The 23129-nt window shown below is 41.4% G+C and overlaps 1 long non-coding RNA gene and 1 gene segment (V, D, J or C); both read right to left on the reverse strand.

The window, feature by feature from the left end:
* Window positions 1-9578: 9578 nt before the first annotated feature.
* On the reverse strand, window positions 9579-16271 carry LOC148216587 (Ig lambda-2 chain C region-like). The segment is given in 3 exon segments: window positions 9579-10136; window positions 13809-13861; window positions 16267-16271. Coding segments are annotated over 3 exon segments (393 nt in total).
* A 499-nt stretch (window positions 16272-16770) lies between these two features.
* On the reverse strand, window positions 16771-21409 carry LOC148216588 (uncharacterized). The gene is made up of 2 exons (XR_015795142.1): window positions 20985-21409; window positions 16771-17328 (listed from the first exon to the last, which is right to left on the reverse strand). It is a non-coding gene; the product is annotated as an uncharacterized LOC148216588 (long non-coding RNA).
* Window positions 21410-23129: the final 1720 nt, after the last annotated feature.

Raw genomic sequence — 23129 nt, forward strand, 5'->3', positions numbered from 1 at the left:
ATTGTCACGTAGATTTTGGAACAGTATTAGCACGATCCTAGTGAGCATGAATTACATGTATGCAGGATACTGTTCTGCCTTGCATTTGTACATTCTGATTTTTTATAATTGCATGTAAAATCCCATGTCTTCAACACAGAGATGATTCTAGGGATTAGTGTTTGGATCACAAGTGGGGCATGATCTTGAACTTGTCATGTTAGCCTAGAAGAGATGGCAATTTCAGTCAACGATTTCAGATTGAAATAACTATGTTCTACTCAAGCTATGATTAACTATACATTTTGTAATGGGAGAATCCAAAATAAAATAAAGACAACGTTACTATCAAGTTGAAGACAGAGCAAGAAAGTAGAGCAAAGCCCTTAATGAAGTAAAAGGTCACTATTAATTAGTGACCACAAATAAGTGGCAGTCAGATAGATTTGGCCTCTGAACATGAACCACAGTGACACAGGTTTATACAAAAACCTGCCTTTGTTTCACTGAAGATCTGAGTCAGTGAAACCTATTGAGGTCAATAACTCCTAAATCTTGATCTTACCTGGGAGTCATGTAGGCACTTGGAGAACAATTGTTGGTATTCTTAAGATTTTCTAAACAATCCATAGTTCAAAAGAGCATTATGGAAGGAAAAAAGTGTACTTACTTGGTTCATGTTGGCTTTTATGATCACAATTCACCAGCAGGGCAGGTCATAAAACATTCGACTGGACACAGTGCCTTTATCAATGGAAGTAACATAAAAGATCCTTCTGACATTTTATCTATGCATATGGAAGAACCATAGAATGGCATATCCAGTCTAAGAGATGTAGAATATGCTTCTTCAGAGAAGTCTTGCTCACCTCTTTGTAGGTAATATTGTTCTGTCTTGTTCAGATAATTTCTTATAAATGAAATCTAGTATGCTGGACCATTATTTGGTTGTAAATATGAACTGCCCCAATTACCTGCTGGTTAACCCTTAGAGGGGTCAATGCTAATGAATTAAATAATGCACTTAGTGGCTGTTTATAGAAGATTATAATTAGACTTCATATCAAGTAAAGGTATATGTTTCCAGTAATGAATTGTACGGTTCCTAGAACTCATGAGAAGATCAATTTACATTGCTTTCATAGAGTGTTGTTCACGTTCCTTGTCCACCTTTTATTTTCATACTCTACAATCTCTGGATGTGTCTGTTAAACTGTGATTTCCAGAGCCCACCATACAATGTGGCATTTTTATAAATAGACTTATTAGGAGATGACCATCAGGCATCAATTATAATGGATCCATTGGATTTGAATGTCCATCTGCAACAGGTCAAATAGGTTTCCATAAAGTTCATTGATGATCTTTTATGAAAATTGTACTTTTTAGTGATTGTACCCAAAGCTAAGAAGGGAATGAAGTTAATGGAATAAGAACAATGAAGATTGAGCCGAAAACGGCCGAAACCCCATGAGATTCATCATCCATAATCTTAGCTGGAGTATCTAAAAATGGCCACTGGGTCATCCTAATGTTTATTGGAGCGATTTTAGCTTTTCGATCAGTATTGATCTCCAGATGTGGTGGTGGAAGTTATTGGTGCTAGGCTGAGGAATAATTTGATGGGCCTCTACTACATTTCACCCCTGCAGTGGGAATGTTCTCACATGGAATGTCCTCCTTGTGATCCCCAAAATCCAGATCCCTATTATTATCTTATTAGTATTATTACGTATTAGTACTATATTATTAGTCCAATAATATACATGTTATTGAAATCTGTTTGTTCATAGTGTTCATCCTCCCCAGAAAGCATTCTATGATTGCTCAGCAATACGTAGGTTTCAGGAAGTTATCTAGCATACATGTTGAATGTTATGGTTACTGTTTAGTCTACATGCTTATATTTTTAACTGGGGTCTTAAATGATGTGTTTGAAATACTGTAAGCCATCCAGAGTCTTTTTGGAGTTGGGTAGCATTACAAAATGCAATAATAAATCAATCAATAAAGATCTAGAAGCCTTATTTGCTGCTTCTTTCTCCTTTACACGTAGGACTAAGGAAACAATAAAAATGCTACACATCAGGACTTAACCCATTTACTGAGTGCCTGGTGGCTGTCCTTCCAGGTAAGCCCACCAATTAGCTTCATGTGTTTTAAAAGCCCTTAGTAGTCTGTATCAAAAGTTAATGTGCCACACAGAGAAGAGTGGGACCATAGGTTAAAGTCTTAATGATGTGGTCAGCTAATTTCTTGGGTTGCCCTTGAAGGGAAATATTAAGACAGACTTAAGAAGTTGGAGAAGAGACACAATCTGAAGGTAGACATTCAAACAAGCTATTGTCCAAACCTGGTTTCTTTTGATCCAAAGATTACTTGAGATTGTTGAAGAGCACCCAGGTGTACCCCATAGGTACTTAAGCCACACCTTCCCCACCATTTAGGAGAAATGCAATGCATTCCATTTAGAAGATGGATGAAGACTTAGTGTATGTGAGTGTATCAGAGAACTTGGAGAAGCTCCATGAAGACCTTCTTATCTGCATCTTCTGGAAAATCTGGAACCAGAACTAAATTCGTTTTCAGTAATAAGAGTTGCCTAGTAAGCTGGTATCTTAAATTGAATCTGATGGGCCATTGGAAAACTGGGTGCTGAATGAAAGAGGCCTCTACTATGATCTAGCAGAATTCTATGTATATTCTTAATACAATTTATTAAAAACAACATCACAAATGAAATACATCCATCTTTATTAATCTTCTAATGGTAGAAACTAAGACAAAGGGAAGGGGGATTGATTTCAAGGGGTGTCGGCATGGAGAGGTTACAAAGAGTGTAACTATATGAGACAGAAATAAATGTTATTGATCAAGCTAAGATTCGGAAAGAATAAATGAGAGCCATGGAGGGGCTCTTTCCTGCTGCCCGATGGCAGGAGAGGGATTCATGATGGAGTTAACAACTTCCAGAGCCGGACACAGACTTCGTAATGGTCTTTCCTTCGTGTGTCACTTCACAGGTGTAAATGTTATGCTTTCCATACTCAGAGGCACTCAAGGAGAGGTAACTGCTGGCAAGGTATTTGTCACCCTGCTTGGTAGCTTTGCTGGTCTCCACTCCAGATGTGATCAAGTTCCCATCAACCTTCCATTGTAGGTTGAAATTAGGTGGGTAAAAGTTGCTTAAGAGACACACCAAGGTGGCCTTGTCCTGGGCTGACCTTGTCCTTCTCCTGATGTCTTCCTGGGGAGGACCAAAAGCTCGCACCGTAGGAGAGACTGTGGGCTGACCTGAAAGAGAGGAAGATCTCATGAACTTTTACACTGAATCTTAAAACTTTAATACAAGATTGACTGAGAAACAAGGTGGATAAAACTGCATATAGTTTGCCTGATTAAGACTCTGGGGGAGGGAGTGGGAAAGAAAATATCTCAAGAGAAAATTTCTCAGAATACTACATATGTAAGATGGTAAGATTCATAAGACCTCCTGCTTAAGGGAAACAAAAACATTGTTTGAGAGGTGGAGGGGATATTTGGATCACGTCCTTTGTTTTCAGAATGTAATTCTGATTCCACCGGGGGCTCTTATTTCAAATGGACAAAATTGATTCCCATTAAGTGTTTTGTCCTGGAGTTGAAATAAAATTTTGATTGGGTATGATTTGATTTCCCATTATAGCAGCTTACCAACAATTCTTGCAGTTACTTCTATGAAACCACCAAGTTAGGTCTTTTACCAAAAATCATATGGGTTTTACATCAAGAGTAATATTTCCTGCACGGTCCCACCTAAGGATATCGGCATGTCTCTGCAGGGGAGTTACTTTTCACACCTATTTCTCTTCGAAGAACATTTGGAAGAGCCATATTTTTCTGATTATCTTAAAGAATGTTTGAATTGCACTTCTTTTTCTTTGCACTTTTGTACAAGACAAAGAAGAATGTATCAAGAGAACATCTGGACAATACTGTGCGTTTGGGAGAAGTACAGCTTGTAAATGGGTCTGAAGAAGGGAATGGGGCAATGCGTCATCCTAAATAATAAGTTCTGGGTACAAGCTCTTTTGTAGTTCTTATTTCTGGGTTGAGATAGGTACACAATTAATGCATGATTAATTTCATTTTGTATATCTACTGTACATGAGGGAGAGAAATCTAATTATTTAAAGAGTTCTGTAGGGATCACTGTCAGTGTGATCATCCTAGCTGCCAGTCACAGTTCTGAGTGTGTTTTAGGAAATGGTAGAAAGAACCTTGTGAGATTTTCCAGATTGATCACGGGATTAGCTATTTCACTATATCTCTATATAATACTGGGATTAGTCTTTGCAGTTCTGTTGGGAAGATTTCAGAAGTGGTTTGCCCCAGCCTTCTTCTTCCTAGGGCTGAGAGAGAGGGACTGGCCCAAGGTCACCCTGTTGGCTTCTGTGCCCAAGACAGGACTAGAACTCAGAGTCTCCCAGTTTCTAGCCTGGTGGCTTAACCACTACACCAAACTGTCTCTCTCTCTCTCTCTCTCTCTCTCTCTCTCTTTTTGTGCCTTCAACTCAATTTTTGACTCCTGGCAACTGTCTGAAGAAATCCCTGCAGTTTTCTTGGCAAGTTTTTTTGGAAATGGTTTGCCATTACCTCCTTCCGAGGGCTGAGAGACAATGACTGACTCAAGGTCAGTCAGCTGGCTTCATGCCTAAAGGGGGACTAGAACTCATGGTCTCCTGGTTTCTAGCCTGGTTAATTATTAATTAGTCATGTTTCATTAATCTTGCTTCTACCAGGCCAGGAGAAAGAAGGAAAGATTTGTCCCTGAATGCAGGGATGTTCATTCTCAGGGATGGAACATTTTATCACCAGAGCTCCTATCCAGCATCCTGCATCTTTTTGCTAGGAAAAACATCTTTACTGCACAAGAGAATTAAAGGACAGAAATAGACTTGAGGTTCACGGAATGTGATTTCAGCTTTCTAACAACATTTAAACTCAATGGAAGAGAAAGTCTGCTCAAATATCCTAACCCAGATTTCTTTTGACCTTACCTGGAAAACATCTTACAGTTCTCAAATGCGGAAATAGATTACCGCGTGATGAACCAGAACATGAAGATTCATTCTGAGTTGGTACCCATAGTCCAGTTTTGATGAATTGCTGTTAGAAAGCTGTGTTCAATATTACCTTTCTGTTTCTACCCAAGAAAATAGGTAAGCAAAATATTTTAAGTGGATTGGATGCTTGGGGGTAAAGGTGGCTAATTTGTCAGGCAAAGTGTAAATTGATTTGATTCTAGGATGTGACTCCTAATTTTTTCTCAAAGTCAAATAAATATTTCTCCTTTCCACTCAGAAGGAATGTTTTAATTCCATAGCTATTATGCCAATTGACTATTGAGAGACACTCCAGCTGATAGGCAATTTTCTGTTACCTTTGGCATTATAGAGACAAGTTATTTCAGAATCTGATTTCTAAATAATGTCATGTTACTCTAGAGTAAGGAAAGAGAAGTTGTATTTCACCACTTTTCTTGCACTCTACTTAGGTTAGGATTAAACATGATTAGTCAAAGCAAAATGCTAAGGTCTACTAGACCAAGAAAAAGAGGGAAAAATGATGGAAAAGTTTAAAAAAAATAGCATGGAGAAGGAAAGACTACAATGATAAATGGACTTACCAGTGATGATTACTTGGGTCCCTCCTCCAAAGACGAACCACAGTGACACATAGATGTACAAAAATGTGCCTTCATTTAACAACAGTGAAGGTTCATTGAGCAGAGATCCCACCTTGGGCAATCACTGGGTTTCTTGAAATTTCTAAAGGATCTGCAACAAATGTTGTATTCTGAAGAAAAAAAAATGGTGCGGTTTCAGTGGTTTATGCTTGGACATCATGGAAGCAATTCATGGCCAAGAAGGTCATTCAAGAAAATCTGGCGGATACAGCCCATTGATAGGTGAAGAAAGCATGAGAGTTCAGAGTCATCATTCACTGACCTGCACAGAAGAACCCCCAAAAATAGCTTCTTGTGATATCGCCAGTCAAGTAGTCATAGAAGAGTGAGAAGTGTTTTTGTAGCGTTTTGTCTACATTCAAGTTGTTTCTTATGCTTGAAATTGGCTTTCGTAAACAGATACATGGAACACAACACTCACATAGGAAGGACCATATCAGTCAATCAATCAATCAATCAATCAATCGATTAATCAATCAATCAAGGAAGCAACTGAAGGTACAGAATTTTGGATCTGGCCATTTTCAACTCCATAGTGAACGAAAGGGTAGTACACGTAGTCCAATAAAATAAATAATCTTTGCTAGTTTGCAATCTATTGTAAGACCGCAATGTGTGGTGTGGTTGCTGAGAATATGAAAAGGGGCATGAAAGCAAAAGATTAAATTTCTCCTCATCCAATGTCCCAGTTTTAAAGATTTTCACTGAAGGAGGTATTGTAGGCTGGCCTGGAAAAGATGAGGATCCCCTGAACTTGAAACTGAATTTTAAAACCTTAAGACAACATTGATAGACTAACAAGACTGATAACATTACAAGAATCTGAATTGGAGAAAAAGAGGGAAAAATGAAGGAAACGTTTTAAAAAATGCTATGGAGAAGGAAAGATTACAATGATAAATGGACTTACCACTGATAGTTAACAGGGTCCCTTGTCCAAATATGCCCCACAGTGATATATAGCTATACCAAAACCTGCCTTCATTTCACTACAGCGATGGTTCATTGGATAGATCCCACCTTGGGCAATTACTGGGTTTCTTGAAATTTCTACGGAATCTGCAATCAATGTTGTATTCTGAAGAAAACAAAAACGGCGTGGTTTCAGTGGTTTATGCTTGGACATCATGGAAGCAATTCGTGGTCAAGAAGGTCATTCAAGACAATCCGGTGGATCCAGCCCATTGATAGGTGAAGAAAGCATGAGAGATCAGAGTCATCATTCATTGAATTGCACAGAAGAACCCCCCAAAAGAGCTTCTTGTGATATCGCCAGTCAAGCAGTTGTAGAAGAGTGAGAAATGTTTTTGTAGGTAGCGTTTTGTCTATATTCAAGTTGTTTCTTATACATTCAGCCTAGTGCACTGGACCATTCTTTGTGTGAAAGGACTTGCCTAATTCCCTGTAGGGGAACTCTTCCATCAACTTATTTTAATGAATCATATAATGCACATATTGGCTGGCAAAGGCGGGTTACGGCTGGAGGTTTGTTAAAATAGAATTCTGGGGAAAAACCATGTTTTCCATTAAGAGCGTAATTTTCTACTAGAATTCATGGAATGGATAAACCTTTGCGTTCCTCCTGTGGACAGTTCCTTTTTGTGTGTGTTTTCTGTGAGCTTTTTCTTCTTCTTATGGCCTTAGTCCTGCAGGTGGTGAAATATTAGCTCCATTGTTGGCCATAGAACAGAGTATTGGGAACTAATTTCTTTCTGATTAAAATATGTCTGGTCCATCTGAGTGTCCATCAGTTCCAAGACAAAGAGGTTGGGGTTACTTAGGGCAGCATCCATGAGATGGATTGATGGCCTTGCACAATGGAGCATATGTGCATTTACACTCCATCCTCAGAAAGAAGTGAAGTTCACGGAATGATGGCAGTGGTCAGAGAGGCCCTCAAGAACCATTATTGATCATCTCGGTGGATATGTCTATCATTGGCCACCATGTTGTTGTCATGCTAACTGGGAGACTTGAACTTCTCCATCAGCTTTGTCTGGTGGGTCTTAGCAAGAGAATGAAATCATGGAAGCTGTTTGTGCAAAGCCAAAGAATGCCCTGATGGCCCTTGATCCATTTCACAATTTGAGTGGTGACAGGTCATGGTATGGAATGCTGCCCTTGAGATCCCTGTGGTCTGTCCCTGGGCATTGAAGCCATATTTCTCCCATCCTATAGTCTGCGGCATTTGTGAAACCAAAGAGCCAGTCATGGATTCTTTTCCCTAAAGTGTGTGATGTTAATTTCCCATGAAGAGGGAGAATGATATATCGGGAGCTGCCTTATTGTCGTATTGGCAGCGGAAGCCTATAGCAGCCTGAATTGGAAACTCCTACCACCTGCCTTGATAGACTTGGCTGCTTCTAGTCCTCGGAGGAAAGGATCCAGATCGATGTATTTGTGTCTTTCATGTCCAATATAAGACCATATTCCAGGAAGTCATCGGAGTGGATGCAATTTGTGAATTCATGAAGTGTAAATCTGTGGGGCTACAAGGAGATTGGTATGGATGCGAGGGGTCCAGGATGTACTTCTAGATTTGAAGAGTTAGGATTGCCCTCAGTCCAATGCTAAGCTAGAAATAGTTCTGGATTGGTTATCCTACACATCAAGGATTTGGGTAGGCCCCATGGTGTTCATCTCATGATCTCTCATTGTTTCCCCCCATCTGGTGGCTTAGAGATATGTTGGGGACGCATCTCCTAAAGTTTCAGTACACCATGACTAATTTAGTTTCCTCCAATATAAGGAAGGCGCTTATGAAAAACATCACGTTTCAAGGACAAGAATGCACGGGGGCATCCTCAGGCTTATGAAATCCCGAGCAACAGTGCTGGAGTGTGATTTTTCTCTTTGGAATTTCTGGTATCACGTAACCAACTCACCCTTATGTCTCTAAAATCTTAAGCAGCAGTGAAGAGGAGGGTGGAAAGCTCACCCTTTGACCAAGAACGGTGAGATTTCATTGTAGGCTTTCTCATGATGGTGCAGTGAGTAAAACTTAATTTCTGGTGCCTTCGGGGACACAGAGAGAAGACACAGTCTGCAGACGGGAAATCAAAACCTTGATTCCACCCTATCTTGGTTTAATAACTCATGATTGTCTCTACCTCTTGGAAAATCTTGAAAGGGATACCTTTGCTAGTAAGGTCAATAGTTTATCTCTTCTCATCCTGAATCTGAAGAATCAAAGGGAGATCGGGTGCTGGTAGAAGAAAACGCCTGTTCTTTACTCCCTCAGGATTATATATTTATAAGAAAAGTGGTAATACAAAGCACAATGAGACATCTCCAACCTAGGTGCTGAACCCGGGTCTTTCTCGATCAAAATTAATTTTATTCCCCAAACCTTCAGCAATAGACTTACCACATTCTAAGGAACTGAGATTGTAAATGTCTCTGACAACTTATTATTTGATACGGCCTCATGGGGGATTGTATAGTTACAAAAGAAGGATGAAGTTTGGAATTTAGGAAGGACATTGTTGACATGGAGGTGGAAACGGAAACCTCAGGTTTTATGTCAGCTAGCAGACTGGTTGGCATTTGTGAAAGGATCGTAAGGCCCCGAGTTTGACCCCATACGTGCCCACATCTGCTGTCCTCTGTGTTGAAGATAAGCGCAGCCCACTGTCAATGGAAACCAGAGAGGGAGGAACGTGTGTGAGTTAATAAAGGTGCAAGAAATTCACTGCAGCACCCACGAATGCATCTGAAACTCGATGCAACCATTTTTCAGTGACGAGAGGTTCAGCTCTGTCCTTCTTGTATTGGAGCTGGCTGATCCGTGTGAGAAACAGGATGTTGAAACCTTAAAGCCTGTTTTTCCACACCCTCTCTTGTGAACAAATTTGGAAAACAACAGCACAAATGAAATATACCCATCTTTATTGGTCTTCTAATGGTAGACACTAAGAGAGAAAGGGAGGGGGTTGGACTTCAAGGGGTGTCGGCATGGAGAGGACACAGAGAGTGTAACTACATGAGAGAGAAATAGACGTTACTGATCAAGCTAAGATTCAGAGAGAATAAATGAGAGCCATGGAGGGGCTCTTTCCTGCTGCCCGATGGCAGGAGAGGGATTCATGATGGAATTAACAACTTCCAGAGGGTGACACAGACTTGGTAATGGTCTTTCCTTCGTGTGTCACTTCACAGGTGTAAAGGTTACTCTTTCCGTACACAGAGGGAGGCAAGGACAGGTAACTGCTGGCAAGGTATTTGTCACCCTGCTTGGTAGCTTTGCTGGTCTCCACTCCAGAGGTGATCAAGTTCCCGTCAGCCTTCCATTTCAGGTTGAAATTAGCTGGGTAAAAGTCGCTGATGAGACACACCAAGGTGACCTTGTCCTGGGCTGACCTCGGCCTTCTCCTGATGTCTTCCTGGGGAGGACTAAAAGCTCGCACTGTAGGAGAGACTGTGGGCTGACCTGGAAGAGAGGAAGATCTCATGAACTTGCACACTGAATCTTGAAACCTGAATACAAGACTGACTGAGAAACAAGGTGGATAAAATTACACATATTTTTCCTCATCAAGACCCTGGGGGAGGGACTAGGAAAGAAAATATCTCAAGGGAAAAATTTCCCAGAATACTCCATTGGTAGATGTTGTAGATGGATACAAGCTCTTTTGAAGTTCTTATTTCTCGATTGAGATAGGTACACAATGACCTCTCTCTGGATGCCTGATTAATTTCATATTGTATAGCTATTCTAGGTGACGGGGGGCGGGGGGGGGGAGAATTCTTTAATTTTTTAAAGAGTTCTGTAGTGATCATTGTCAGTGTGACCATCCCAGCTGGCAGTCACAGTTGTTAGTGTGATTTCGCAAATGGTACAAAGAACCTGGGGAGATTTTCCAGGTTGATCATGGGATTAGCTGCTTCACTATATGTCCATACAATGCTGGGATTAGTCCCTGCAGTTTTCTTGGCAAGATTTCAGAAGTGGTTTGCCCTTTGCCTCCTTCTTCGTAGGGCTGGAGAGGGACTGGCCCATGGTCACCCAGCTGGCTTCACGCCTTTGTCTGCTTGTGTCTAGCCTGGAGGCTTAACCACAACACCAATGATTATTTAGTTGTGATTGGAAACTCCCCGCCTTATGCATATCAAGAATGCCCACCCCCTTTAATTAATTACTTAAAGAGTTCTGGTGAGGTTTACCAGAGACTCACAATCTCCAGGTCTCTAGCCTGATGCCTTAACTGCTACGCCCAACTGCCTCTCTAACATTAGCTATACTCTTGGGTTTTGTTTCACCCCACCTCTTTGTCCTGGGCATGCCTCTTCTGGCGAAGTCAGTCCCAGACACTTTCCTCAATAGCTAAGATCCAGAACAAGTACATGCTTCTGGTTCACATCCCTGACTGCTTCAAAAGTTTTCCACCTCTTCCCCAGGTCTACCATTTGATGGTTTTGAAGAACAGGGATTCACTGCCTCTAGAAACAGGTGTAGGCTTCTTTCGCTAAGCAGCATGTGCTAAGACTTGGAAATTCTCAAGTCAGAAACCTTTGGAAAGCTGCCGATCATTTGCAGTTTTTTGAGCCCAAAGATTTGAGCCAAGATATGCTAGGGACAGCTGAAACTTTCATTTTTCTCCCTCATAACAGGCTCTGCCAGAACACATATTCCTATGGTGAATTAGCAAACAGTGTGGTGGAAAGTACATTATTTTAATGGCAGATATTGATTAAGGCCAACCAAGAGAGAAACGGGGAAATGTAACATTGAACCCTGGAGCTTCACCTATGACACCTGCAGTTTGAACAGTCTCAAGGTAGAGAGAATAAAATAGATGCATTAGTCAGTATTACACGTGTTGGGATCAGGTAACACCTAAGATTCGGAGACCAAGAATAATTCATTTCTCTGTCCCTCTGCAAAACTCACACACACAGGGAGAGAAACCAGGAGAGGGGAGGGGAATATGAATATAGAAAATGCAGTTAGTTTCCAGTCTTTCTCCTGGCCTGGTAGAGGCAAGATTAATTAAATGTGACTAATTAATAAACCTCTTCCAAAACCCTTGGCAAAAAAATAGCAGGGACCCCGCCGTCACCAGGGGTCAACACTGACTCGAAGGTACCAGGTACAGGGATTCAGTGCCTCTAGAAAGAGGTGTAGGCTTCTTTCACTAAGGAGCACGTGCTAAGACCTGGGCAGTGTAAAGTCAGAAACCTTTGGAAAGCCGCAGATCATACCAGGTTTTTTGAGCCTACAGATTTGACCCAATAGAAGCTATGGTCAGCTGAAACTTTCTTTTTCTCCCTCATAACAGCATCTGCCAGAACACATATTCCTATGGTGAATTAGCAAACAGTGTGGTGGAAAGTACATTATTTTAATGGCAGATCTTGACTAAAGCCAACCAAGAGAGAAACAGGGAAATGTAACACTGAACACTGGAGCTTTACCTATGACACCTGCAGTTTCAAGGTAGTCTCCAGACAGAGAGAATAAAATAGAGAACAGTCTCAAGGTAGAGAGAATAAAATAGATGCATTAGTCAGTATTACACGTGTTGGGATCAGGTAACACCTAAGATTCGGAGACCAAAAATAATTCATTTCTCTGTCCCTCTGCAAAACTCACACACACAGGGAGAGAAACCAGGAGAGGGGAGGGGAATATGAATATAGAAAATGCAGTTAGTTTCCAGTCTTTCTCCTGGCCTGGTAGAGGCAAGATTAATTAAATGTGACTAATTAATAAACCTCTTCCAAAACCCTTGGCAAAAAAATAGCAGGGACCCCGCCGTCACCAGGGGTCAACACTGACTCGAAGGTACCAAATAATGATGATGATGATGATGATGATGATGATGATGATGATGATGATGATGAAATTTTAAAACTGAAAAAACCCCTCCTCAGTTAAACAAGTTAGCGTAGTTATTTCCCCTGTGTTTAATAAACTCTTCCATTTTAAAGGTGATATTTCAGTGATAAAAGTGGTTGGGTTTGGGAATACACTCAAGGCTTAAGGAGGAATCTGCCCCAAAACCAGATTTGGCCCTCTGATATCAACTTTACATAGTAACTGTAATGGCATCCAGAAGTCTATTTTTTCAGGTTTCCCCAAGGTATAACAATCAATTTAAAGAAGGTTTAAATAGACTGCACACTGGTTTGGGTAGAACTAAAGATCAAATGGAAAAATGGGGGGTTCTTCCTGAGGAGAAGGATATTTATTGAGAATGTGGCGCTGTTCAAACAATTATCCATATTTTGCAGTGCCCCTTGGGACCGACACGCACACAGAATGATTTGCTGGTCGGAAATACCTTTGCCATCAACGTGGCCTGGTATTGGGTAAGAATTATATAACCTCATATTTTAATTAAAGTTTTTAAATTTTCTAAAATTTAGATGAATAAGGATCTCCCTTCCACTTCCTGCATTTCTGACATGAGGCGAGACGAGAGGAGACAACATAACAATCAAGTTAAGATCAACCTGTAAATCTCTAATCTTTAATCAGTTTATGCCAGTGCAATCCCATGGAACCAAATAGGACACCTCAAATCATTGGTAGTGTGCAGTTTGGCCAAGAATTCTCAATCGAAGGTTGAAATTGGCTTTCGTAAACAGATACATGGAACACAACACTCACATAGGAAGGACCATATCAGTCAATCAATCAATCAATCAATCAATCGATTAATCAATCAATCAAGGAAGCAACTGAAGGTACAGAATTTTGGATCTGGCCATTTTCAACTCCATAGTGAACGAAAGGGTAGTACACGTAGTCCAATAAAATAAATAATCTTTGCTAGTTTGCAATCTATTGTAAGACCGCAATGTGTGGTGTGGTTGCTGAGAATATGAAAAGGGGCATGAAAGCAAAAGATTAAATTTCTCCTCATCCAATGTCCCAGTTTTAAAGATTTTCACTGAAGGAGGTATTGTAGGCTGGCCTGGAAAAGATGAGGATCCCCTGAACTTGAAACTGAATTTTAAAACCTTAAGACAACATTGATAGACTAACAAGACTGATAACATTACAAGAATCTGAATTGGAGAAAAAGAGGGAAAAATGAAGGAAAAGTTTTAAAAAATGCTATGGAGAAGGAAAGATTACAATGATAAATGGACTTACCACTGATAGTTAACAGGGTCCCTTGTCCAAATATGCCCCACAGTGATATATAGCTATACCAAAACCTGCCTTCATTTCACTACAGCGATGGTTCATTGGATAGATCCCACCTTGGGCAATTACTGGGTTTCTTGAAATTTCTACGGAATCTGCAATCAATGTTGTATTCTGAAGAAAACAAAAACGGCGTGGTTTCAGTGGTTTATGCTTGGACATCATGGAAGCAATTCGTGGTCAAGAAGGTCATTCAAGACAATCCGGTGGATCCAGCCCATTGATAGGTGAAGAAAGCATGAGAGATCAGAGTCATCATTCATTGAATTGCACAGAAGAACCCCCCAAAAGAGCTTCTTGTGATATCGCCAGTCAAGCAGTTGTAGAAGAGTGAGAAATGTTTTTGTAGGTAGCGTTTTGTCTATATTCAAGTTGTTTCTTATACATTCAGCCTAGTGCACTGGACCATTCTTTGTGTGAAAGGACTTGCCTAATTCCCTGTAGGGGAACTCTTCCATCAACTTATTTTAATGAATCATATAATGCACATATTGGCTGGCAAAGGCGGGTTACGGCTGGAGGTTTGTTAAAATAGAATTCTGGGGAAAAAACCATGTTTTCCATTAAGAGCGTAATTTTCTACTAGAATTCATGGAATGGATAAACCTTTGCGTTCCTCCTGTGGACAGTTCCTTTTTGTGTGTGTTTTCTGTGAGCTTTTTCTTCTTCTTATGGCCTTAGTCCTGCAGGTGGTGAAATATTAGCTCCATTGTTGGCCATAGAACAGAGTATTGGGAACTAATTTCTTTCTGATTAAAATATGTCTGGTCCATCTGAGTGTCCATCAGTTCCAAGACAAAGAGGTTGGGGTTACTTAGGGCAGCATCCATGAGATGGATTGATGGCCTTGCACAATGGAGCATATGTGCATTTACACTCCATCCTCAGAAAGAAGTGAAGTTCACGGAATGATGGCAGTGGTCAGAGAGGCCCTCAAGAACCATTATTGATCATCTCGGTGGATATGTCTATCATTGGCCACCATGTTGTTGTCATGCTAACTGGGAGACTTGAACTTCTCCATCAGCTTTGTCTGGTGGGTCTTAGCAAGAGAATGAAATCATGGAAGCTGTTTGTGCAAAGCCAAAGAATGCCCTGATGGCCCTTGATCCATTTCACAATTTGAGTGGTGACAGGTCATGGTATGGAATGCTGCCCTTGAGATCCCTGTGGTCTGTCCCTGGGCATTGAAGCCATATTTCTCCCATCCTATAGTCTGCGGCATTTGTGAAACCAAAGAGCCAGTCATGGATTCTTTTCCCTAAAGTGTGTGATGTTAATTTCCCATGAAGAGGGAGAATGATATATCGGGAGCTGCCTTATTGTCGTATTGGCAGCGGAAGCCTATAGCAGCCTGAATTGGAAACTCCTACCACCTGCCTTGATAGACTTGGCTGCTTCTAGTCCTCGGAGGAAAGGATCCAGATCGATGTATTTGTGTCTTTCATGTCCAATATAAGACCATATTCCAGGAAGTCATCGGAGTGGATGCAATTTGTGAATTCATGAAGTGTAAATCTGTGGGGCTACAAGGAGATTGGTATGGATGCGAGGGGTCCAGGATGTACTTCTAGATTTGAAGAGTTAGGATTGCCCTCAGTCCAATGCTAAGCTAGAAATAGTTCTGGATTGGTTATCCTACACATCAAGGATTTGGGTAAGCCCCATGGTGTTCATCTCATGATCTCTCATTGTTTCCCCCCATCTGGTGGCTTAGAGATATGTTGGGGACGCATCTCCTAAAGTTTCAGTACACCATGACTAATTTAGTTTCCTCCAATATAAGGAAGGCGCTTATGAAAAACATCACGTTTCAAGGACAAGAATGCACGGGGGCATCCTCAGGCTTATGAAATCCCGAGCAACAGTGCTGGAGTGTGATTTTTCTCTTTGGAATTTCTGGTATCACGTAACCAACTCACCCTTATGTCTCTAAAATCTTAAGCAGCAGTGAAGAGGAGGGTGGAAAGCTCACCCTTTGACCAAGAACGGTGAGATTTCATTGTAGGCTTTCTCATGATGGTGCAGTGAGTAAAACTTAATTTCTGGTGCCTTCGGGGACACAGAGAGAAGACACAGTCTGCAGACGGGAAATCAAAACCTTGATTCCACCCTATCTTGGTTTAATAACTCATGATTGTCTCTACCTCTTGGAAAATCTTGAAAGGGATACCTTTGCTAGTAAGGTCAATAGTTTATCTCTTCTCATCCTGAATCTGAAGAATCAAAGGGAGATCGGGTGCTGGTAGAAGAAAACGCCTGTTCTTTACTCCCTCAGGATTATATATTTATAAGAAAAGTGGTAATACAAAGCACAATGAGACATCTCCAACCTAGGTGCTGAACCCGGGTCTTTCTCGATCAAAATTAATTTTATTCCCCAAACCTTCAGCAATAGACTTACCACATTCTAAGGAACTGAGATTGTAAATGTCTCTGACAACTTATTATTTGATACGGCCTCATGGGGGATTGTATAGTTACAAAAGAAGGATGAAGTTTGGAATTTAGGAAGGACATTGTTGACATGGAGGTGGAAACGGAAACCTCAGGTTTTATGTCAGCTAGCAGACTGGTTGGCATTTGTGAAAGGATCGTAAGGCCCCGAGTTTGACCCCATACGTGCCCACATCTGCTGTCCTCTGTGTTGAAGATAAGCGCAGCCCACTGTCAATGGAAACCAGAGAGGGAGGAACGTGTGTGAGTTAATAAAGGTGCAAGAAATTCACTGCAGCACCCACGAATGCATCTGAAACTCGATGCAACCATTTTTCAGTGACGAGAGGTTCAGCTCTGTCCTTCTTGTATTGGAGCTGGCTGATCCGTGTGAGAAACAGGATGTTGAAACCTTAAAGCCTGTTTTTCCACACCCTCTCTTGTGAACAAATTTGGAAAACAACAGCACAAATGAAATATACCCATCTTTATTGGTCTTCTAATGGTAGACACTAAGAGAGAAAGGGAGGGGGTTGGACTTCAAGGGGTGTCGGCATGGAGAGGACACAGAGAGTGTAACTACATGAGAGAGAAATAGACGTTACTGATCAAGCTAAGATTCAGAGAGAATAAATGAGAGCCATGGAGGGGCTCTTTCCTGCTGCCCGATGGCAGGAGAGGGATTCATGATGGAATTAACAACTTCCAGAGGGTGACACAGACTTGGTAATGGTCTTTCCTTCGTGTGTCACTTCACAGGTGTAAAGGTTACTCTTTCCGTACACAGAGGGAGGCAAGGACAGGTAACTGCTGGCAAGGTATTTGTCACCCTGCTTGGTAGCTTTGCTGGTCTCCACTCCAGAGGTGATCAAGTTCCCGTCAGCCTTCCATTTCAGGTTGAAATTAGCTGGGTAAAAGTCGCTGATGAGACACACCAAGGTGACCTTGTCCTGGGCTGACCTCGGCCTTCTCCTGATGTCTTCCTGGGGAGGACTAAAAGCTCGCACTGTAGGAGAGACTGTGGGCTGACCTGGAAGAGAGGAAGATCTCATGAACTTGCACACTGAATCTTGAAACCTGAATACAAGACTGACTGAGAAACAAGGTGGATAAAATTACACATATTTTTCCTCATCAAGACCCTGGGGGAGGGACTAGGAAAGAAAATATCTCAAGGGAAAAATTTCCCAGAATACTCCATTGGTAGATGTTGTAGATGGATACAAGCTCTTTTGAAGTTCTTATTTCTCGATTGAGATAGGTACACAATGACCTCTCTCTGGATGCCTGATTAATTTCATATTGTATAGCTATTCTAGGTGACGGGGGGCGGGGGGAGAATTCTTTAATTTTTTAAAGAGTTCTGTAGTGATCATTGTCAGTGTGACCATCCCAGCTGGCAGTCACAGTTGTTAGTGTGATTTCGCAAATGGTACAAAGAACCTGGGGAGATTTTCCAGGTTGATCATGGGATTAGCTGCTTCACTATATGTCCATACAATGCTGGGATTAGTCCCTGCAGTTTTCTTGGCAAGATTTCAGAAGTGGTTTGCCCTTTGCCTCCTTCTTCGTAGGGCTGGAGAGGGACTGGCCCATGGTCACCCAGCTGGCTTCACGCCTTTGTCTGCTTGTGTCTAGCCTGGAGGCTTAACCACAACACCAATGATTATTTAGTTGTGATTGGAAACTCCCCGCCTTATGCATATCAAGAATGCCCACCCCTTTAATTAATTACTTAAAGAGTTCTGGTGAGGTTTACCAGAGACTCACAATCTCCAGGTCTCTAGCCTGATGCCTTAACTGCTACGCCCAACTGCCTCTCTAACATTAGCTATACTCTTGGGTTTTGTTTCACCCCACCTCTTTGTCCTGGGCATGCCTCTTCTGGCGAAGTCAGTCCCAGACACTTTCCTCAATAGCTAAGATCCAGAACAAGTACATGCTTCTGGTTCACATCCCTGACTGCTTCAAAAGTTTTCCACCTCTTCCCCAGGTCTACCATTTGATGGTTTTGAAGAACAGGGATTCACTGCCTCTAGAAACAGGTGTAGGCTTCTTTCGCTAAGCAGCATGTGCTAAGACTTGGAAATTCTCAAGTCAGAAACCTTTGGAAAGCTGCCGATCATTTGCAGTTTTTTGAGCCCAAAGATTTGAGCCAAGATATGCTAGGGACAGCTGAAACTTTCATTTTTCTCCCTCATAACAGGCTCTGCCAGAACACATATTCCTATGGTGAATTAGCAAACAGTGTGGTGGAAAGTACATTATTTTAATGGCAGATATTGATTAAGGCCAACCAAGAGAGAAACGGGGAAATGTAACATTGAACCCTGGAGCTTCACCTATGACACCTGCAGTTTGAACAGTCTCAAGGTAGAGAGAATAAAATAGATGCATTAGTCAGTATTACACGTGTTGGGATCAGGTAACACCTAAGATTCGGAGACCAAGAATAATTCATTTCTCTGTCCCTCTGCAAAACTCACACACACAGGGAGAGAAACCAGGAGAGGGGAGGGGAATATGAATATAGAAAATGCAGTTAGTTTCCAGTCTTTCTCCTGGCCTGGTAGAGGCAAGATTAATTAAATGTGACTAATTAATAAACCTCTTCCAAAACCCTTGGCAAAAAAATAGCAGGGACCCCGCCGTCACCAGGGGTCAACACTGACTCGAAGGTACCAGGTACAGGGATTCAGTGCCTCTAGAAAGAGGTGTAGGCTTCTTTCACTAAGGAGCACGTGCTAAGACCTGGGCAGTGTAAAGTCAGAAACCTTTGGAAAGCCGCAGATCATACCAGGTTTTTTGAGCCTACAGATTTGACCCAATAGAAGCTATGGTCAGCTGAAACTTTCTTTTTTCTCCCTCATAACAGCATCTGCCAGAACACATATTCCTATGGTGAATTAGCAAACAGTGTGGTGGAAAGTACATTATTTTAATGGCAGATCTTGACTAAAGCCAACCAAGAGAGAAACAGGGAAATGTAACACTGAACACTGGAGCTTTACCTATGACACCTGCAGTTTCAAGGTAGTCTCCAGACAGAGAGAATAAAATAGAGAACAGTCTCAAGGTAGAGAGAATAAAATAGATGCATTAGTCAGTATTACACGTGTTGGGATCAGGTAACACCTAAGATTCGGAGACCAAAAATAATTCATTTCTCTGTCCCTCTGCAAAACTCACACACACAGGGAGAGAAACCAGGAGAGGGGAGGGGAATATGAATATAGAAAATGCAGTTAGTTTCCAGTCTTTCTCCTGGCCTGGTAGAGGCAAGATTAATTAAATGTGACTAATTAATAAACCTCTTCCAAAACCCTTGGCAAAAAAATAGCAGGGACCCCGCCGTCACCAGGGGTCAACACTGACTCGAAGGTACCAAATAATGATGATGATGATGATGATGATGATGATGATGATGAAATTTTAAAACTGAAAAAACCCCTCCTCAGTTAAACAAGTTAGCGTAGTTATTTCCCCTGTGTTTAATAAACTCTTCCATTTTAAAGGTGATATTTCAGTGATAAAAGTGGTTGGGTTTGGGAATACACTCAAGGCTTAAGGAGGAATCTGCCCCAAAACCAGATTTGGCCCTCTGATATCAACTTTACATAGTAACTGTAATGGCATCCAGAAGTCTATTTTTTCAGGTTTCCCCAAGGTATAACAATCAATTTAAAGAAGGTTTAAATAGACTGCACACTGGTTTGGGTAGAACTAAAGATCAAATGGAAAAATGGGGGGTTCTTCCTGAGGAGAAGGATATTTATTGAGAATGTGGCGCTGTTCAAACAATTATCCATATTTTGCAGTGCCCCTTGGGACCGACACGCACACAGAATGATTTGCTGGTCGGAAATACCTTTGCCATCAACGTGGCCTGGTATTGGGTAAGAATTATATAACCTCATATTTTAATTAAAGTTTTTAAATTTTCTAAAATTTAGATGAATAAGGATCTCCCTTCCACTTCCTGCATTTCTGACATGAGGCGAGACGAGAGGAGACAACATAACAATCAAGTTAAGATCAACCTGTAAATCTCTAATCTTTAATCAGTTTATGCCAGTGCAATCCCATGGAACCAAATAGGACACCTCAAATCATTGGTAGTGTGCAGTTTGGCCAAGAATTCTCAATCGAAGGTTGAAATTGGCTTTCGTAAACAGATACATGGAACACAACACTCACATAGGAAGGACCATATCAGTCAATCAATCAATCAATCAATCAATCGATTAATCAATCAATCAAGGAAGCAACTGAAGGTACAGAATTTTGGATCTGGCCATTTTCAACTCCATAGTGAACGAAAGGGTAGTACACGTAGTCCAATAAAATAAATAATCTTTGCTAGTTTGCAATCTATTGTAAGACCGCAATGTGTGGTGTGGTTGCTGAGAATATGAAAAGGGGCATGAAAGCAAAAGATTAAATTTCTCCTCATCCAATGTCCCAGTTTTAAAGATTTTCACTGAAGGAGGTATTGTAGGCTGGCCTGGAAAAGATGAGGATCCCCTGAACTTGAAACTGAATTTTAAAACCTTAAGACAACATTGATAGACTAACAAGACTGATAACATTACAAGAATCTGAATTGGAGAAAAAGAGGGAAAAATGAAGGAAACGTTTTAAAAAATGCTATGGAGAAGGAAAGATTACAATGATAAATGGACTTACCACTGATAGTTAACAGGGTCCCTTGTCCAAATATGCCCCACAGTGATATATAGCTATACCAAAACCTGCCTTCATTTCACTACAGCGATGGTTCATTGGATAGATCCCACCTTGGGCAATTACTGGGTTTCTTGAAATTTCTACGGAATCTGCAATCAATGTTGTATTCTGAAGAAAACAAAAACGGCGTGGTTTCAGTGGTTTATGCTTGGACATCATGGAAGCAATTCGTGGTCAAGAAGGTCATTCAAGACAATCCGGTGGATCCAGCCCATTGATAGGTGAAGAAAGCATGAGAGATCAGAGTCATCATTCATTGAATTGCACAGAAGAACCCCCCAAAAGAGCTTCTTGTGATATCGCCAGTCAAGCAGTTGTAGAAGAGTGAGAAATGTTTTTGTAGGTAGCGTTTTGTCTATATTCAAGTTGTTTCTTATACATTCAGCCTAGTGCACTGGACCATTCTTTGTGTGAAAGGACTTGCCTAATTCCCTGTAGGGGAACTCTTCCATCAACTTATTTTAATGAATCATATAATGCACATATTGGCTGGCAAAGGCGGGTTACGGCTGGAGGTTTGTTAAAATAGAATTCTGGGGAAAAAACCATGTTTTCCATTAAGAGCGTAATTTTCTACTAGAATTCATGGAATGGATAAACCTTTGCGTTCCTCCTGTGGACAGTTCCTTTTTGTGTGTGTTTTCTGTGAGCTTTTTCTTCTTCTTATGGCCTTAGTCCTGCAGGTGGTGAAATATTAGCTCCATTGTTGGCCATAGAACAGAGTATTGGGAACTAATTTCTTTCTGATTAAAATATGTCTGGTCCATCTGAGTGTCCATCAGTTCCAAGACAAAGAGGTTGGGGTTACTTAGGGCAGCATCCATGAGATGGATTGATGGCCTTGCACAATGGAGCATATGTGCATTTACACTCCATCCTCAGAAAGAAGTGAAGTTCACGGAATGATGGCAGTGGTCAGAGAGGCCCTCAAGAACCATTATTGATCATCTCGGTGGATATGTCTATCATTGGCCACCATGTTGTTGTCATGCTAACTGGGAGACTTGAACTTCTCCATCAGCTTTGTCTGGTGGGTCTTAGCAAGAGAATGAAATCATGGAAGCTGTTTGTGCAAAGCCAAAGAATGCCCTGATGGCCCTTGATCCATTTCACAATTTGAGTGGTGACAGGTCATGGTATGGAATGCTGCCCTTGAGATCCCTGTGGTCTGTCCCTGGGCATTGAAGCCATATTTCTCCCATCCTATAGTCTGCGGCATTTGTGAAACCAAAGAGCCAGTCATGGATTCTTTTCCCTAAAGTGTGTGATGTTAATTTCCCATGAAGAGGGAGAATGATATATCGGGAGCTGCCTTATTGTCGTATTGGCAGCGGAAGCCTATAGCAGCCTGAATTGGAAACTCCTACCACCTGCCTTGATAGACTTGGCTGCTTCTAGTCCTCGGAGGAAAGGATCCAGATCGATGTATTTGTGTCTTTCATGTCCAATATAAGACCATATTCCAGGAAGTCATCGGAGTGGATGCAATTTGTGAATTCATGAAGTGTAAATCTGTGGGGCTACAAGGAGATTGGTATGGATGCGAGGGGTCCAGGATGTACTTCTAGATTTGAAGAGTTAGGATTGCCCTCAGTCCAATGCTAAGCTAGAAATAGTTCTGGATTGGTTATCCTACACATCAAGGATTTGGGTAAGCCCCATGGTGTTCATCTCATGATCTCTCATTGTTTCCCCCCATCTGGTGGCTTAGAGATATGTTGGGGACGCATCTCCTAAAGTTTCAGTACACCATGACTAATTTAGTTTCCTCCAATATAAGGAAGGCGCTTATGAAAAACATCACGTTTCAAGGACAAGAATGCACGGGGGCATCCTCAGGCTTATGAAATCCCGAGCAACAGTGCTGGAGTGTGATTTTTCTCTTTGGAATTTCTGGTATCACGTAACCAACTCACCCTTATGTCTCTAAAATCTTAAGCAGCAGTGAAGAGGAGGGTGGAAAGCTCACCCTTTGACCAAGAACGGTGAGATTTCATTGTAGGCTTTCTCATGATGGTGCAGTGAGTAAAACTTAATTTCTGGTGCCTTCGGGGACACAGAGAGAAGACACAGTCTGCAGACGGG

The sequence above is a fragment of the Python bivittatus genome, unplaced genomic scaffold, assembly GCF_059951505.1.
Source record: "Python bivittatus isolate LINGU-HERP-01145 unplaced genomic scaffold, Pbiv_v1 ctg000100_np1212, whole genome shotgun sequence".
Classification (NCBI taxonomy): domain Eukaryota; kingdom Metazoa; phylum Chordata; class Lepidosauria; order Squamata; family Pythonidae; genus Python; species Python bivittatus.